At 37.3% G+C, this 18,922-nt stretch overlaps 2 protein-coding genes across 2 annotated transcripts in view; one reads left to right on the forward strand and one right to left on the reverse strand.

Moving 5' to 3' along the window:
• The window catches only part of LOC137083203 (glutamate receptor ionotropic, NMDA 2D), a 175,493-nt gene that overhangs the window by 149,071 nt on the left and 7,500 nt on the right, over positions 1–18,922 (reverse strand). The gene's annotated exons all lie outside the window — the stretch shown is intronic.
• Positions 1,445–17,846, forward strand: pitpnc1b (phosphatidylinositol transfer protein cytoplasmic 1b). Its single transcript, XM_067448968.1, has 10 exons — positions 1,445–1,938; positions 5,608–5,756; positions 7,507–7,595; positions 7,772–7,779; positions 7,895–7,966; positions 13,421–13,513; positions 16,130–16,285; positions 16,374–16,437; positions 16,632–16,718; positions 17,098–17,846. Exons 1-10 carry the CDS (start codon positions 1,891–1,893, stop codon positions 17,256–17,258), a joined length of 927 nt encoding a protein of 308 aa, XP_067305069.1. The 5' UTR covers positions 1,445–1,890; the 3' UTR covers positions 17,259–17,846.

The raw sequence follows: 18,922 nt of genomic DNA on the forward strand, positions 1-18,922 counted from the left end.
GTTAGTGTGGCTTGATGTCAGTCACAGCACCGGTGTAGATGATGTACTTCAGAATAACAGATTCTACATTCTGGAGTATAACCTAAATAAGAATTTTCACGGGAAAATGTCATCTGAACAAAGTAACATTCTGCCACTTTTGGGAACAAAACATTGCAAAAAAATTGCACTACCGGTAATTAAAGCTACCGATCGCAACATCAAACCTTGCAAATTATTATTATTATTATTATACTTCATTGTCAAGTTGTTAATGTTAACAGCCTTGGCATTGCATGACTGTGTATTTAGTGTGTATTCGCATTACCAGTAGATTCTGTATAGTCATCATTTGGGCCTTTCTGGATTACAATCCACCATCAAAATGATAAGTTTGATTTCTCCAACTGCTGTGAGAAAAGGCTATAAATGATCCGTTGCAGAACATGTGATCCGCTCCTCACATGCAATAGCCTACTAGCCGGACTCTTTCTTTGTGTATACAGACGTGACGTAATGATGCAAAGAAATGCTTGAATTTCCCAAGGAAATCCAACATACCACTCTAATTATAACACATTATTACAAGCTTAGCATTGTGAATGGTAAGCAGAGTACTGAGTACTGGCTTCTTTTGAGTACTGGCTTGTTGTATAGTTCCACACCCCTGAGGCTGACATTGTGTCAGTGTGAAAATTTTGTCAGTTACATCACGTATGGTATCGGTCTTTGGTTTCGGGGGTATTTCTACGAGTACATGAGTTTGGTATCAGGCCCGATACAGATACTGGTATCGGTTTATTGTTGTGATGGCAAAGACAAATTTTTAATGTCACATGATCCTTACAGAAATCATTCTAATAAACTCAATAAACGTATCCGATTATGTTGAAAACAGTTGTGCTGCTGATATTTTTCAGCAGCACGATACATTTTTTTCAGGATTCTTTGATGAATACAAAGCTCAAAAGTAAAGCATTTATTTGAAATGACAATCTTTTGTTTAATTATAAATGTCTCTACAGTCACTTTTGGTCAATTTAACGTGTCCTTGCAAAACAAAACAAAAAAGGCAAACAAAGCATTAATTTCTTTAATAAAAAATCTTACTGAACCAGACCTTTTGAACGATAGTGTAAACCTGTGAATCTGGCAGAAAGGATTGAACATTTTGTATTGTAAACAGAGTGTGGTTGTTTAATCTGGGGGCAAAGTGAAGTTATATTGATATATTGAGAGAGCAGGACAAAGAGGGAAAGAGGGAGAAAGCTAAAGTAGGACTAAGTATGAGAAAATCTAAAAGATGGAGAACTGGTATTGTGTGGGAAATCAGCAGAGAAAAGTAAAGTCAGGTGGAGGAGGGAAGGGGAGGAGAGAAAGAATAAAGATAAGCACAGAAGAAAAGAATGTACAGAGAACAGAGACGAGGGGAGGGAAGAGGGAGGGGCAAAGAACATAGCAAGGTTACACATGAACTGCAGTCTGTTTTCTTCTTTGACAGACAGAAAGAGAGAAGTAGAGAGAGGAAGCCTCGCTTTTGCTCTCATCTCTGCAATATCGCACCAAACCATAAATTAAAAACAGAACGGAAGAACTGAATGCTAAGGGAGTGAGTAACATCCATGACACAGAGAGCCAGGAAAGAGGGATACTGCAAGAGAAAGACAGACAAAAGACAGAGAGACTATGAGAACAATAAAATAAACACGGCGGATACACATTGGCAGAGTTTACAGGACCAGCTCTGACATCAGTGAAGGGAAAGAGGAAGAGGGGTGCAGCATTGCTTTACGGAAACCACTTGTTTTATGCGCTGACACAGTGTGAAAGTAGGAAATAGACACTTCCGAGAGACAGAAAGAGAAAGAACGAAAGACAAAAAGATAAAACAAATCTCATTGAAACCAAATCATGTTGATCAAAGAATACCGGATATGCATGCCGCTCACTGTCGATGAGGTAAGTTTGTAACTTTTTACATGTGTTTGGGTTTGCTTCCATATGTTTGTGTATACTGCAGTTGTCCACGTGATTAGTGTGCATGAAAGTAAACATTATTAAGATGTTTATTCCACTCTGTTTATGCAGATGAAACCTTAATTTAGTTCTGTGTATGTCTGTGGGTTGCATTTCATAATCTCCCCAATTCAGCCGTTTCCTTTGCTTAAACGGGTCTGACCAGTTACGTGCTTTTATTCCGAAGGCAGGACTGAGGCATTCACCTTGTTATAAACAAAACACAAAGGCTTTCTCCACAAACAGCTTGGGATTTCTAAACAAGGGTCAGATTCAGGGATTGTTTAGTCTGTCTATGTTTCACCTTCGAATAGCCAACTTGTGCTCCTCCAGATCAGACAAGCCCACACAAGCACACCTGACCTAAAAGTCTGCCCTAGAATTCTAAATCTATGGACTACATCAGCACTAGACTGCATAGTTTCCAGACAGGAGCTCCGCCCCCTTTTTCTGGAGAAGCTCAGTTGTGCGTACAGACAGCGGTTTTATACTCCAAGCCTCACAAGGTCTCTGTCGTCATCATCAGTGATTGTTGGAGTGAGTTTTCACATTAACAGATTTCAAAAGAACTAGTCCTCAGACAAACAGCAGGAACATTGTCAGTGCTGCCAGCATGTTTTTTTTAGGAGAATACGTGTGTGTGTGTGTGTGTGTGTGTGTGTGTGTGTGTGTGTGTGTGTGTGTGTGTGTGTGTGTGTGTGTGTGCGTGTGTGCACGTGTGGGTGTGGGTGTGTGTGTGTGGGTGTTATGGGGGGGTGTATTTTTCCTTAAAAAAATGTGTGCTCTTCTGTGAATATCAATCTTTAGACAAAAAAATATATATAAAAAAATAAAATAACATGTGGCAATGAAAGATCAAGCACGCTGACGATAAAAATTTAACCTAAATCCATTCAACCCTGGATTTAAAAAATAAAATATGTGCTTAATTACGATGGATAAAACAATACAATTATTTGATAAGACATGCGTGTAACGATAAAGACACATTTACCAAATAAATCTCCCACTGAACAACAAAAAAAACATAGATTTTGTGAATTTGCCTCAACAGTGGATGGGATTAGATAACTTGGATAACTGCCAATTTCATTGCACATGCAGCATCTCAAATATTGGTTTTGCTCATTTTGAAATGCCTGAGCCAAAGTCATCCAAATTTCCCAGGAAGTGACCATTTTGTTCTCTTGAACACATGGGATGGAAATACTAGTTTATTTGCAAAAGTTTTATGCAACATTCCATTTGCGCATAAGTTAAATTCACAACAATGGATATCGCTAGTGGTGTTAAAGTAACTGTTTTGTATTTTAAAAAAGCCTTTAAACTAAAACGTATTCCTCAGAATAAATTAGCCATAAACTGTTATATGTCATAATAGCACATCACATCACAACATATAAAATATTATATTATATTAATAAAACAAAAATATCTAATTGACTGCAAAATTGCACCTATAGAAATGTAATAATTTAAAGGTGCACTGTGTACATTTTAGCATCATCTATCCCCTCGCTTTTGATGCACAGAAGAATCTGTGAGAAGCTACGGTGGCCGACACAGGCCAGATATGTTGTCTGAGTGGCTAGCGCTCTGTAGAGCAGTTTGCCCGTTTAGAGCATGCCAGTGTAAAATGGTGACTTGGGATGCCCAGTGACAGCCCCAAACATTACAGAGGAGATCTGCATGGAGGAATGGGCCAAACTACTACCAGCGAAAAAAGCTTGTAGAGACTTACAGTGAACGTTTGACCTCTGTCATTGCCAACAAAGAGTATAACTAAATATTGAGACGAACTTTGTTATTGACCAAATACTTATTTTCCACCATAATTTGTAAATAAATTCTTTAAAAATCTGAAAATGAGATTTTCTGGATTTTTTTTTTCTCATTCTTTCTCTCATAGTTGAAGTGTACCTGATGAAAATCATAGGTCTCTCTCATCTTTATAAAGCTGTAGTAGGGAGTTTTTAGAAACGTTGACTTAGCCTGAAAATTTGAACAAGCACAACTCACAGGTCACTCCCCCTTGCTCTGTGCTGCGCTACAGCTCTCCTTCCACAGCTCCTCCCCCTCATCAGCCCCTCCCCCCACAGCCCCTCCATAGCTCATCCCCCTTCACAGCCCCTCCCCCTCCATAGCTCATCCCCCTTCACAGCCCCTCCCCCTCCACAGCTCCTCCCCATCACAACGGAGCCGCCGTGAACGCGCAGGCTAGTAAGCAAACAAGGCTACCGGTGCATAAACAGTTATGGCACATTCACTGGCATGGAGAACGGACGAAACATCAACAATATGATTTACATTGACTATGGCCTGCCCATACTTTGACTACAAACTTGGTCCTCAAAACATTACGTATTTTACAATACATGCAAAATAACTATATGACGTTGCACTATTTCTTTAAGTAATAAGTAGCTAGTAAGATAATATGACGGTAACTAACGTTACAGTATGCAAGTAATTATTTTATCGATATGTAATGCTAAATAAGGTACACTAGTACATTATTTCAGCAACATGACAAGCCAGTGAATTAGTAGGTTTCAATAAATGCTTTGCACAGTGCGTGACATTTTATCTGTATGTTATGCGGCTAAAGTTTTGAGTCAATGGGCTCCGACGAGGAATTCACACCCACAGAGACTTCAAGGAATGAAACCATTCAAGCAGGGATACTTGTCAAGCAGAAATATTGCTAACTCTGCAACTGTTTTTAATCCTTTCAGGACACGTAACGTTAGCTCCCTCCGTCTCGGAAAAGCCGCTCCGATATTTACCCTCGTTTCATTTCGGGGTCTATCGATTTATTTCTTTTTGTCTTTTTTAGCATTATCATCTGTCTTTTTCCGTTTGCCCGTCTTTATTTTATGAGCAGGTGCCACTCAAGGAATTGGCAGTTTGGATTGTTCGTCATAAGCAAAGCTGCTGCACACCGGTCATCTTAATATTGAACGCCTGTACACGCTGTGCACGAGAGGGGGTTGTGATCAGCACGCACGAGCATGATTGACACTGCTAAGACACTCCTCCTGGCTCTGATTGGTTGTTTCTTACCGGGAGCGGTGTATTCCTGCAAATGGCAATAGGACAAGTGGGAGGAGACAGAGGAGTTTGATTTTATCACAGATCTCCTCTCATATTCTACTGTCAGGACATAATGAAAGGCTGAACAAATATATACAAAAAAAAAATTCTAAAAGTTACCTACTACAAAAGTTACCTACTGGAGATTTAAGGGGGAGAACTTGCACAAATGGTGGCTGACTAAATACTTTTTTGCCCCACTTTATATGAGTGAGCCTTAAGGGATATGTCAGTAAATATGCTAATGGTTTGTAGTAATACTTGAAATGTATTGTAAATACATTTTGGATTATGTTTTTTCAGAATGGCTTCCTGCCATTCTGATTTAAATTCTACTTCAACATCCATGTGGAAAGTGTCCGATTCAATTCACATTTCAAATCGTGAGCTGAAAGGGAGCCATTTCTAAAATCCAGGATTTTGCTCAACCTAGCTAAAAAACAAGGCCAAAAAAAGAGAAATGAAACATGAGGTCACAAACAGAGGTCAGCAATTTCTCTCTCTCTCTCTCTTCCTCAGTACAAAATCGGCCAGTTATACATGATCAGCAAGCACAGCAGAGAGCAGAGCGGAGGCGGCGAAGGGGTGGAGGTCGTCCGTAATGAACCTTGCACAGACCACAAACACGGAGCCGGCCAGATCACAGAGAAACGCATCTACCTCAACAGGTGAGAACGCACGCACACCCCCACACACACATGCACGCGTAAGCAATCCTGTTTTGTTCACGGCTTACATTAACCACCTGTCAACGTGCCAGCGATCAGCTATTATTGATGACTGCAGCTAACACCTTTATGCATGCAGCAGAGCTCCAGCCATCGCTCACTTTACCTCCAAAAACGCCTTTTCTCTCCCCTTCTTTGGGCTTCAAGCTGAATTGCACAGCAACATAACCGTCCCGAGCAAAATCACGTAGGCATTCAGTCTGATATCATCCCACGCTATGAACATACATACACACGTATTGTAATTGCCCGTTTTCTTACATTCTTTACACTCTCGCCCTACAAGGACAAAACACTTCCCCACCCCACACACACACTCAGTCATTAGATGCTGTTGTGAATATGAATTACTGCACCTCTAGCAGTAAAACAAATTTTTCAAGCCATTAATGTGTTAGCAAAGACCAAAAGGGCAGAGCATTAAGTTCCTAATGGTCAAATAAATCTTATCGTGGAGCATGTGAGTCTAATTCAAATGCTGATATTACCGCAGACGAGATCATTATATGCTGTTTACAAGTGCATCATGCTGAACCACTGCATTGTAATTATGAATAATTTAACTTGTATCATCAAGATACAAGCGTCAAAGGATTGTAAACGTAATGGCAGTTGTTTGGTGGGAATGTGCCGTTCCGCCGGACACACTGTGGAAATGTCTGTCACTTCAGAAATGGGAAAGAGAGAGTGTGAGAACGCGCGGCCACATCCGTGGAGCTCGACACGACTGGCTGACCGTGAATGATCTACATCTTCTCTTCTCCACCCCTCTCTTCTCATCCTCTGTCCATCCATCCATCACTCAAGTCCTCAGGCTGTAAATCTCAACCGCTGTCTGTGCTGCCTTATCTTACAGCGCTGAGTTCATTATCTCTCTCTCTCTCTCTCTCTCTCTCTCTCTCTCTCTCTCTCTCTCTCTCTCTCTCTCTCTCTCTCTCTCTCTCTCTCTCTCTCTCTCTCTCTCTCTCTCTCTCTCTCTCTCTCTCTCTCTCTCTCTCTCTCTCTCTCTCTCTCTCTCTCTCTCTCTCTCTCTCTCTCTCTCTCTCTCTCTCTCTCTCTCTCGTGGGGGACAGATGGCACCAGACACCTCTGGAAATGAGACTTATAGCTATTGTGACGGCTGCCTGACCTCTCACCCCAGCACACATACACATCTACAGCAGTCCCTAAATGTTTCTGGACACTTAAGACAAACTTTAAACGATCTTTACTTCACAAGACACAAAATATCAAAACAACAGGCAACTGCAAACAAACAATGCAAGACAATTTCTCAGAAATAACTTTTTTCAGGGTGGATCAGTCAAACAATGAAGAAAATGTGCACTGCCGTTCAAAAGTCTGAGGTCGGATATATTAAAAATACAGTAAACACAAAGCAAAAGGGCCTGATATTTTTGCAGTAAAGCAAACATGTCTTTAATGTCACATAATCCTTCATAAATCATTCTAATATCCTAATATTCAGATTTTTCATTATCAGAATTTCAGAATTTTTCAATGACCATTTATTTGAAATGCAAATCTTTTGTAACATAACAAATGTCTTTACTGTCACTTTTGATCAATATAATGCATCCTTGCTGAATAAAAGCATTAAAATCTTACTGACTCTAGTCAGTGTTTGTCTTTGTATAACGCATCTGTTGCCTCATAACATCTTCTCGTTTCCCATTTTGTCTGTGTTCAGCAAATTGCCAACCTGGATGAGAAAGTTTGTTCCCATGGCTTTTTATGTAACAGAAACTGCCTGGAACTTCTACCCTTACACCATTACGGGTCAGTTGAAGCATTTTGTTACAATAAACACACCAGTGTTTGAATTTTAACGTGCAGTCACATGGCACAAACATTAATCTTGTGTTTTAAATGCATCAGTAACCAGCCATAACCTAACACTTTATTTCTCTTTTGCATACTTTTCTCTGTTTCCGTCCACTGGTGTTTTACCACAGAGTACTCTGTAAGTATTCTCACATGTCAGCTCTAACTCATGCAGTTTGCTCTTGGCTCACACTGAGCAGACAACATAATCACCTCACTCTTCCTCCTTCTCGTTTCTTTGCTCCTTCCAAAAGTGTTCCTTCCTACCGAAGTTCCGTGTCCGGATCGAGACACACTTTGCAAATGACAATGGTTGCAGTGAAAATGTGAGTAAGAGATGGCAACACACATGCACACACACACACACACACACACACAAACAGTGTGTGTGTTCTTCCAGGAGATAATCCTCTTAAAGGAGGACGATTCATCAGAGGCACACGTAGCGGCTGCGTCCTTGTAAAGGCCATTGTGCCTGTGTCTGTCTCTGAAGCACTCAGTTCAGTAGTAACAGTCAAGTAAGCAGATCCAAACACTCCACCTCACTCTTGAGACACAGGACACCAGTGCCTTTAAAGCAGAGTCTCAAATACTGGTATTGGTCAGACATTAGACGAAGCTACAGGGCTTTTGTATTTAAAAGTCAACAAAGTTGTTTGCACCAGAATGCACTGCAGTGTGACCCGCCTTCAAGTTATCATTTTTATTTTTAATGCATTTTGATTTTTCAGTACAGCTACAGTACATTACCATTCAAAAAAGGAAAAGAAAAGAAAAAAGAAACTGGTACTTTTATTGAGAAAGGATGTATTAAATTGATTTATATTGAAGGCTTTATATTGTAAAAGGATTTTATAATAATTTCAAATAAATGCATTTTTATTTTTACTTTCTATTCAAAGAATCCTGAATACTGGTTTCCACGAAAATATTAAGCAGCATAATTGTTTTCAACACTTACATAATAATATTATTGAGCACAAATTCTGTATTATTTATGAAGCATCATGTGACTGAAGACTGGAGAAAGGTGCTGAAAATTCAGCTTTGCCATGACAGCAAAGAATTACATTTTAAAATGTATTTCAATAGAAAACAGTTACTTTAAATGTTAATAATAAAAATGCACAATTGTACTGTTTTTACTGTATTACTGGTCAAATTAATTCCATCTTTGTTGAGCATCGAATGGTAATAAACTTTTTTTGTTTTTTTGGTTTACTGACCTCAACCATTTAAACTATAGTGTACTCTGGAACCTTTATTTAGCTTGCCCATCTGAGTAAAAATAATATGCGTTTATTAAGAAATATATATGCAAATTGATTGATTTACTTTTGTAGTCTGCTAATTATTTTAGGGATACACAATATATTTGGACCATATAAACTAATCAACAATATTAGAGATTTATTTGATATTGTTTTGGATGATATTGCATTTTTCATTGTTTAAGGTGTCAACAGTATTTAACAACATATTTTTCATAAAATGTTGTGATTTAGCTAAATTCATGTAGCATGTAGCATTTTTAGTATTTTATTTTTAACTTATTTAGAAATAAATGGCAAAACAAGAATAAAATAATTATCATCTTAAAGTTGTGCATTCGTATTTATCTGTTTAAATAACTTTTTCTGACTTCTTATTGGGATGATACCTGAAAGGACAAAATTGCAGTTCTCGGGAAATTCAATCTAATGAGTCGCTCTGAGGTCTTTTAGTGCATCAACAATCATAAAACCGCACTAAGACAGTTAAAGTAGTTTTAGGTTGTAAAAAATGTTTTTGGGTTTGTTTTTTACTGGCCTTCAGGTAATATGAGACTCCTGCTTAATACATTGAACAAACAGACAGTATAGCTGCAAACAGACAATTCATTTAGCTGTGTTGACATTCAGACTTTTTACTTAGCACTTATTGAGATGAGTTGAGTTATTACTGGTTTGCGTTTGTTTATTTGCATAGAGCGAATGAGCGAGAGAGTGGGTGGGGTGGTGGGTGGTGGCTGGTGGAGAGGACGTTGTGCCCCGGAGTGCTCCTTGTTATTAAGAAATGAAAAATACGACTTAAACAAGATCCAACCTGCCACAAAGAAACTCTAGATTTATGAGCAAGTCTGCCTGTGAGAAAGAGAGAGGGAGGTGGGGGATGGGGGTTGTTATTGATACTTTGTAAATGATACAGTTTCCTCCAAGTCATCCAACTTTCTCTCCACATACCAGCAGACACACTCGCTCATTCACAAACACATCACTTAAAGGGATAGTTCACCCAGAAATAAAAATTCTGCCATCATTTACTCACGCTCAAGTTGTACAATCTGTATGAATTTTCTGCTGAACACAAAAGAAAATATTTAGAGTAACCAAGCATGTGAGGGTCCCCATTGAATTCCATAGCTTTTTTTCTACTAAATGGAAGTCACTGAGGCCCGAACTGTTTGGTTACCCATATTCTTCAAAATATTTTCTTTTGTGTTTAGCAGAAAAAAGAAAAACATACAGGTTGGGAACAACTTGAGGGTGAGTAAATGATAGATTTTATATATATATATATATATATATATATATATATATATATATATATATATATATATATATATATATATATATATATATATATATATATATATATATATATATATATATATATATATATATATATATATATATATATATATATATATATATATATATATATATATATATATATATATATATTTACTAAAAAAGAAAAAAAAGTAATATTTAAAGCAAGGGATAGTTCTCCCCAAAATGAAAATTCATTTGTGTATTTGCTAGGGCTGTCAATCGATTAAAAAAATGTATCTAATTAATCACATACTTTGTGATTAATTAATCTAAATTAAATCGCATACATCATTTTTGCTGTGAAAGTATATTAAATATTTAAATTCAAATGAATCTATTAATTATTAGCATTAGTGATATTAAAGTTCAAAAACTCTTTTATTATTATTTTCACTGTTCAAATATTGTAAACGATGTAACGATGATGTTCCACCATGTAAACGACCTGATCCGTTTACTGTGTAAGTCCTTTTGTTACGTGATCATAAACTGTTATATACACATAGACAGTAATATATAAAATATATACGGCGTAATAGTATTATTAGTAATATACGGTAATATATAGTAATATACGGTAATATATAGTAATATACGGCGCGCGCCTCCACCACTGAAAAGCGCGCTAACAGGCTTGTTGACAAGAGAGGAAAGTTCATTTTTCTGAGGTGTTAAACTTTTTATTTCATAACAAGACATGAAGATAATTTTGGCATAATAACAGGCATAGCCCAGCTACATCTCATCTTGACAGCGTTTGTCCCAGGCAGTTTGTACTTACAGTGCGGTCTGAAGATGACGTTGACTGTTGACAGTTGTTATCACGGGACGTTAGGTCGTACCTCCGGATTAACTTTAATTCCTGGATGCTGTGCATTTGGTACTTTTATCAACACTTCCATCAAGTCCGTTTTTTTTTCTATAAGTAAATGTTCCAATCAATGATCTAGACAACACGTTCTCATCTTCATTTTACAGTTGAATGGCGGCAAGAACTGCTCAGGGTCAAAGTTCAATACGGAATGGATTAATCTGCGTTATTTTTTTTATGCGTTATTTTTTCTCAGATTAATTAATTGAAATGAACACGCTATCTTGACAGCCCTAGTATTTGCTTACCCCCCGGGCATTCAAGATGTAGGTGTGTTTGGTTCTTCAGTCGAAAACAAATTAAGATTTTTAACTCCAACCGTTGCTCGTATAATGCATGTCAATGGGATGTATTTCTATGAGAGCCACTATGAGAGTAAAAAACAAATAGACATACAAATCCATATTAAACTCTGCAGCTCGTGGCGTCACATTGATGTCTTAACACACAAAACGATCCGTTTAGCTCCAAGAGACGGTGGGCGGGGCTACAGAATTAAGCTTACTTATTCTTATGTTGAGGCGGCATTTCACCACACGTTGGCGTCAAGGGTTAGCATATTCTGAGATTGAACATTTGCTGGGCCTGATGTCAATAAAAGCTTTTCTTTGACTAACAAGGAAGTTTTCAGCTCCAAAATTTACAGGATATTCTTATATCACAACAAACTTATTTAAAGGCTGAATGAAAAGTTGATTTCTCAATTCATCACTCCTTTAAGATGCGCTCAGATCACAAGTAGATGAGGGAGACACATTCTTGTTAAGCTTGCACACTAGCCGCAGCAAATCTAATTTGCAGCAAGTGTCGTCTAGCAACTCTCCATAGACTTGTGAACTGGAAAAACCAAACTCTGGTCAGGCCAATCACATTGTTTATAGAGTCAGTGAGTGGGCTTAACATAATGATGGCAGAGCTGTGGAGGTTCCGCATGCTACTTGTAAACAAAGAATCACAGAATCAGCTTTGGGAGTGACTCTTGAAGACTTGGAGTTAAGCTTTTCTTTGAGAAAAGAATAAAGAACGTCACTGAAGTCATTCTTAAAAAGGGAAGATGTGTTCAGAGTTTTGCCGACCAGATATGGAGAAAGTTTAATTATCAACTATCTCCGCTTCACCTTCGTTGCTCGGGTTGGTTGTAGCGCTATACAATTGCGTGCAGAGGGAGTTTAAAAGACAACCGTTTATCCCGCCCCTCGGATTGAGCCCTGTCAATTGTGAGTTCCCAAATCAAACATCTTGGGTCTGGCTTTTCAGACTAAGCTCCCTCATGAGAGGACTTGAGACCGGTGTAACTCGCAGGTGACGCTCAATCACCCACTGGTCTCCTCGCTCCTCCCACGTCTCTCGCTCGTCCACAACGGCAATTAAAATTTTTGTCATGTAATTTGGAATCAGTAACAGACAATTTGTAAGTCATTTACCCAGCACTGTGTATATTGCGCACACATGCGCACTTAACCTCCAAATGATCACCAACATATCCATTTTGCATACAGGCTATGCAACCCCAGCACAGTCAAACAAATCAAAATATTACTGGTGCAAGTGTCAACACAGCAGACAAGAGGAACAGTAAACAGCTTCTCTCACGAGGAGACAGAGATAAAAAGAAAAAGAGAGAGAGGAAAGAACAGGAGAGGGAAAAGAGCAGGGGTTTGCTTAAACACTTGGTTTTTTTTTTAACCCATAAACAACTTTGAAAAAGACAAAACAGGTTTTGAAACAGAGAGACCACAATAGAGAGATCAGAACACCGCTTTTCTTAATTGCTTATTTTTCATTCATTCTCTTCTCTTAGACTCCAGCGGGTGCAAAAAGCACCTGCAATGCTGCAGTCAAGGCAGCACTCTTTAAGTTAAGGCTTGTTATCAGTTATCTTTCTCCATTGGCCTGCAGTAGTTTGCATAATTCAGTACTTCTGCCTATAGTAGGCTTGATTTTGCCCTCTTTGTTTCCATGTTTTTTTGCATTAATTCAGAGTCTCTGCCTATGCCCTACGGTCTTTCTGTTATGTAGTGTGTCAAGGTTCTGTAATGGGCTACACTACAGAATGTTTAACCGTTTGCATTGCATTGTGTGGTATTTTATATTAAGATTGCTGTGAGCAATGCTGAGCACTTCCATTTGTCTTGAATCAGATGCAGAACTTTGAAGCATTTCTATTCTTCTATGTTCAGAAGACTTTAAGTTAGTATCATATAATACTTGGGCGACTTGCTGGAATAAGAAAGGAGTGTTTTCTTTGATTTGATTTGATTTGATTTGATTTGGTTTGATTTGTCTGACCAAGCCATCTGATGTCTCCTGTGCAGGTGTTTGGTGATGACCCAACTCCAAAGGACAGTGTCTGCTTTTTGGATATTTTAAGCGATCCAATCCCTGATAAGCATTACAAGACATCAGAGGTACATATTCATATGCATAAATACATGGCAAAACTAAATCAGGGGTGGGTAAAAATTCAGAATTTATGAGTGGTTTCATTTCCAATTCATGAGTTAGAATGTAAATTGAATTGGCCACACGCCACCAGAGGCTAAATTGGGATTTGAATCGGGAACGTCAGAAAGAGGAATGTATAGAACAGCAGTCTACATAAGAGGAATTTCATTAGTCTAACACAAGTTTCGTCAAAACATACATAAATCATACATTTTGACTAATTATGCCTATTTATCTCCTAATATGCAGGCTAAAAAAATGCTCAGCTCATTAGACTAAACTGAGTCTAAATGGAGTGCTGTCAAGTTAACATGAACATCAAAACAGATATGACATACAGCAGAGCTTCTGAGCTTCTACAGCAGGGTATCTTAAGGGGTTTTCCCCATTGTTTTAATTATAGCATAATATTATAATAACATGCGTGTTTTTACTTTTTTTTATTTAAAGAAACCAAACCAATGTATATTCGACATTTGAGGCTTAATGCTACAGAAAAGCAATACAAGTTTTTCAGGAAGAGTGTTTTCAGCTTGTTTATTTTGATATAACAATATGGCACGCAGGCGCTTCAAACAGTGGCATAAGGCCATTCAAAATAGCATTCAATGTAAATTTCTAGGGAATAAATCGACAGTTATTATGTTGTCATAATCGTGCAGTCCTACGTATAAAGAGCAATTTATACTGAGAGAGAGAAAAATATTAAAAGGTGATTTTATTAAGGCATTAAATTTTATATAAATTAATTAGCTGGCTTTGTGCTGTTAGTGTATTAAAATCAACAAGAAAGAGCAAAGTGTATCTGATGTAATCAGAAACAAAAGGTGGAAACAAATGTAAAAAATTCAAATCTTTTAAAATGGATTCATTTTTATTTTTTGAAAAAACTAATTAGACACATTGTTTTCAGACAACTTTACAAAATGAAAAATGTAATACACTGAATTAATCAGAGAATTCTGTGAAATTAAATGTTATTCCACCATGACATATACAATTAAATAATGTCTATATGTGGCATTTCAAATACTGACTGTATTGTTTATGCTTTGTTTATGATAAGGGTCAAACTGAACGATGTTATTATTATAAACAGCAATTACAGATATAATTGCTTGTTCTTCCCTAAATTTTGAATCTTCTGGTTGAATCTGAACAGTGAACAACTTTGACTCACAAATAAATAATCATCCAGTCTACTGTGTTCTCGAAGTCTTTGTGCCCTTACAGCAGTGCAAATGTCTTCAAAGCATTTAAATGACACAACAGAGACTCTCACAGCTCTAAGTACGTGCACACACATCTGCAGAAACAAAAACCACAAGACAAACATTACATAAAAACCACATTCCTCGGTGTGCTCTACTTAGAGATACAGTTTATTGGACTCTGCTGCTTTTTCAGTGGACAAATAATACATCAGAGGAAAGCATGTTTTCATTTTACACTCTCAGATTCAGTCATGCACAACCTCAAATCCATAGCTGTCATATGCCAAGTTAGGAATAAGACAAATCCAAGGATTAGTTTTTCAATGAGCAAAAAAAAAATACAGCTATACACCAAAGAAATACTCAGACTTGTTGACAAAAGACAAACTATTATTAGAGCCTACCAGTCCTCCAGACAAAAGGGACAAAAACAAAACCTTAAAATATGGACACGAGTCATATATCAATCAATATTTAAAATTATTATATTATATTATATTATATTATATTATATTATATTATATTATATTATATTATATTATATTATATTAATATATTATATTATATTAATATATTATATTAAATGCTGGGCAATCGATTAATCACATCCAAAATAAAAGTTTGTGTTTACATAAAATGTATAATTATTATGTATATATAAACACACACACGCATGTATACATTTAAGAAAAAGAGATTTAAATATATAATATATAAATGTATACAGTATATACATGTGAATATTTCTTAAATATATACATAAAGAAGTGTGTGTGTATTTATATATACCTACTAATTTTAAATGTATTAAAACTTTTATTTTTGGATGCAATTAATCGACTGCCCAATACTAATTATATATTATAATTATATTATTATAATTATATTATTAATATGAGTTATATTCTCAATTACTGTAATAAATAAACAAAAACAGAGCCTGATTATCCACAGTGTTACATGTTACACTTTTTGCAATAGGAAAATATTAATGCACCAAGCAAAAAAAAAAAATGGGACAAAGCTAATTATTAAACAAATTGTTAAAATGTTAAAGATTTTAGTACGTTAAACGATCAAGCCAAAATCACTCATTTTGCCCAGGGGTTTAATACTAGCTACTTTTCATGCTAGGTTAATTTTATGCTAGATGATCATTTATCAAACATATCTAATAGGTCACACAACAAAAAGCATGGAATTTGTGCCTCTAACGCTTTAAAAATGGGACACCACATGACCAACTGTGAAAAGTAATGTCACCCCTGCACAGTGATTCATGCGCAGCATGCAACACACACACACACGCACAAGCAATGATCTGCTCACTCAGCAGGTAATGTGTATCTACTTAAAAACAAATAGGATCTGAGACACTGGGTGTCAGAGAAAACAGGCCGGGGACCCCTAGTGGATGGCTGGAGGAACACCACTAAACCCATCATGTGCTCCTACAAGAGAGTCACCTGTAGCTTTGAGGTCTACGGCTTCCAGGGAAGAACAGAGGACTTCATTCACAGGGTACTGACTATAACGTCCCATTACGTCATGCTGTTAGTCATGTAATCCCATCATGTGTCATATTACAGCATGTTATGATTCACCATAGAACATTCGTGACATTCTGTTGGTGGGACACAGACAGGCGGTGGCATGGATTGACGAGTGGCATGGTAAATGAGACGTATTGTAATGCTTCATTACCATAATTTATCACACGCTCTGTTCATTACCATAATTTATCACATGCTCTGTTAAGTACACACAAGGATCCTGATCCCTTACTTGGCTCTCGAAAGCTGTACGTCATCTGTCTTAATTCTTCACAAATACACAGCAAACGTATAACAAATGTGTGTGCATGCAGGAATGACGATCGAGCAGGTGAGAGAGTACGAGAGAAAACAGCAGGAGGAAACCAACTGCCAGCTCAAGAGTGACATTACCTTCACAGGTAACATCTCCGAGAAAACGCAAGCAAATTGCTGAAATTGTATTATCAGCATAAGAGTGAGAGTAAAAAATGTGGAATATCACAAATGTGCTTATTGATTAGTGACCTAGAAACAGTGCCATTTTATATCATTTTCATTATAACATTTCTGGATTTAGAGTTTGAATGGATTTCCAATGTGAACTCTGTCATCTCTCACTGCCCTCTATTGGTGAATGTTTTACACCACATCACAGCTGTTACAGTTTAGTCAGCACTGTGATGCAACTTCACTATTAATATGGAAGTCATCATGACTCATCTAACAAAACTGTTGCAACATGACACAATAAATCTGAAGCATTTGTGGCAAAAACTGATTCTCTCGTCTGCCTTTCAGACTCTGCTCCTCCAATGCGACCCAGCTTCACTCGCTCCATCTCTGTTACGGATGAATCGTCACTGAAAAAGATGGGGGTAAAGACTGTTGACATGCCAGACTCTTCATCCAGCCCTTCCTCCCTCAAAAGTCCCTTGAGATTAAACTCTACCCCGGAGTAAGACCCACAAGGACCACTGCCAGTACAACATCTTGAAACATTTGCCAAAATTCTCTCAACATGGACTTTCTCTTCTTACCAAAACTGATAGAAAGACATTCCAAAGTGTCACTCTCTGATCTCCATTCACACTGGACTTCAAGCAGAGATCGACATTTACAAAAACATCTTGCTAAAGATTTTGAGATATTATAAAAGACTCTGGCTCTACGTTAAGTGAAGACAATTTTCACAGACAAGCCCACATCACCTAAATGGATTGAGCAAAGCAGTCTATTCCACTGCCAATGGACATGAAGGGGACCACAGACCCAACTGAGCACCGAATGGATATAAAAAGCCTCTATTGACATCATGATGAAATCAATAGACCGGTTCAGTGAAACCCAAATTTATATTGATTCTGGTGATTGTGAGCAACTATCCACAATTTCTAGTTAGTTAAGGGTTATTAAGACTAACCTTTGACCCTGTATCAATACTTTGAAGGAACGTGATTGATTGTTTAGTCACGCAGCACATATAAGAACATTATCAGTAGTACTTTTGGTGAGAAGATTAAAAACTCTGAACATTATCTGTTATTTGACATTGATATCACATCTCTTTATTGGATACATGACACAATGATATTCTGGGCCCTATTTTAAAGATCTAAGCGCGTGGTCTGAAGTGCATGGCACAGGTGCACTAATCCACTTTTGCTAGTTGAACGACTGAAAAAATGGTCGGCGCTCCTGGCATACTAGGGATGGGACGATACACTTAAACTCACGATACGATGCACCTCGATATGCCAGGGTTACGATACGATACGTCACGATACGATATCAAATTTTATTTTTATTTTTTTCAAATCTGTGATTTTTTTACCACCAAAGTAATGTACTTAAACGAAAGTTAGGATTTTTCTCTTTTTTTGCATTTTGGTTCTATGTTGTTTTAAAAAAAAGAAGAATTTTTAGAAGTCCGCGATCACATCTTAAACAGGGGTGCCAATAATTGTTGAGGGCACTGTAGGGATGTCAATCGATTAAAATATTGAATCGCAATTAACTGCATGATTGTCATGAGTTAACTCGATTTTAAATCGCACCTTTTTAGCAATTGTAAATGTATCTTAAATTAAGTTTAAATTAAGTTTTTAATACTCTAATCAACATAGGTATGGGCAAATATGCATGCTTTATGCAAATGTACATTTATTATTAGTGAAACCATACTTATTCAATAATAATCAATACAGCATGAAGACTAGACATTTCAAAGGTCATAGATATGTTTATCTAAGAAATTGTTCTCTTAAGCCTAAACTTAAAAATAATGAGTAAGTAACTGTTAGTGATTTCTCTCATTAAAGGGAATTTTTACACTGGCAGTTTAATTCAGAGCAGGGCAAAGTTCGTATGAAAAATTGTTAATGTGTACCAGTGAGCGCACCAGAACCACACCATACCTGGAGGAGGTCCATATTACATGAGTAGGAATATAGTGCGGCCCCTTTAAGAGATCCGCATTTCCTGTTGAACTGCCGGTATTTTGCGTGTGCGCTGCGCGCCGAACTGGGCCGCGAACCGCGATTCACGTGGACAGTGTGAAGAACACGGACTCGGGAGCGCGCTTGTTCAGGAAAGTAACTTGTGCATTCGTTTTAGGCGATTGTAA

The sequence above is a fragment of the Pseudorasbora parva genome, chromosome 7, assembly GCF_024679245.1.
Source record: "Pseudorasbora parva isolate DD20220531a chromosome 7, ASM2467924v1, whole genome shotgun sequence".
Taxonomy (NCBI): Eukaryota; Metazoa; Chordata; class Actinopteri; order Cypriniformes; family Gobionidae; genus Pseudorasbora; species Pseudorasbora parva.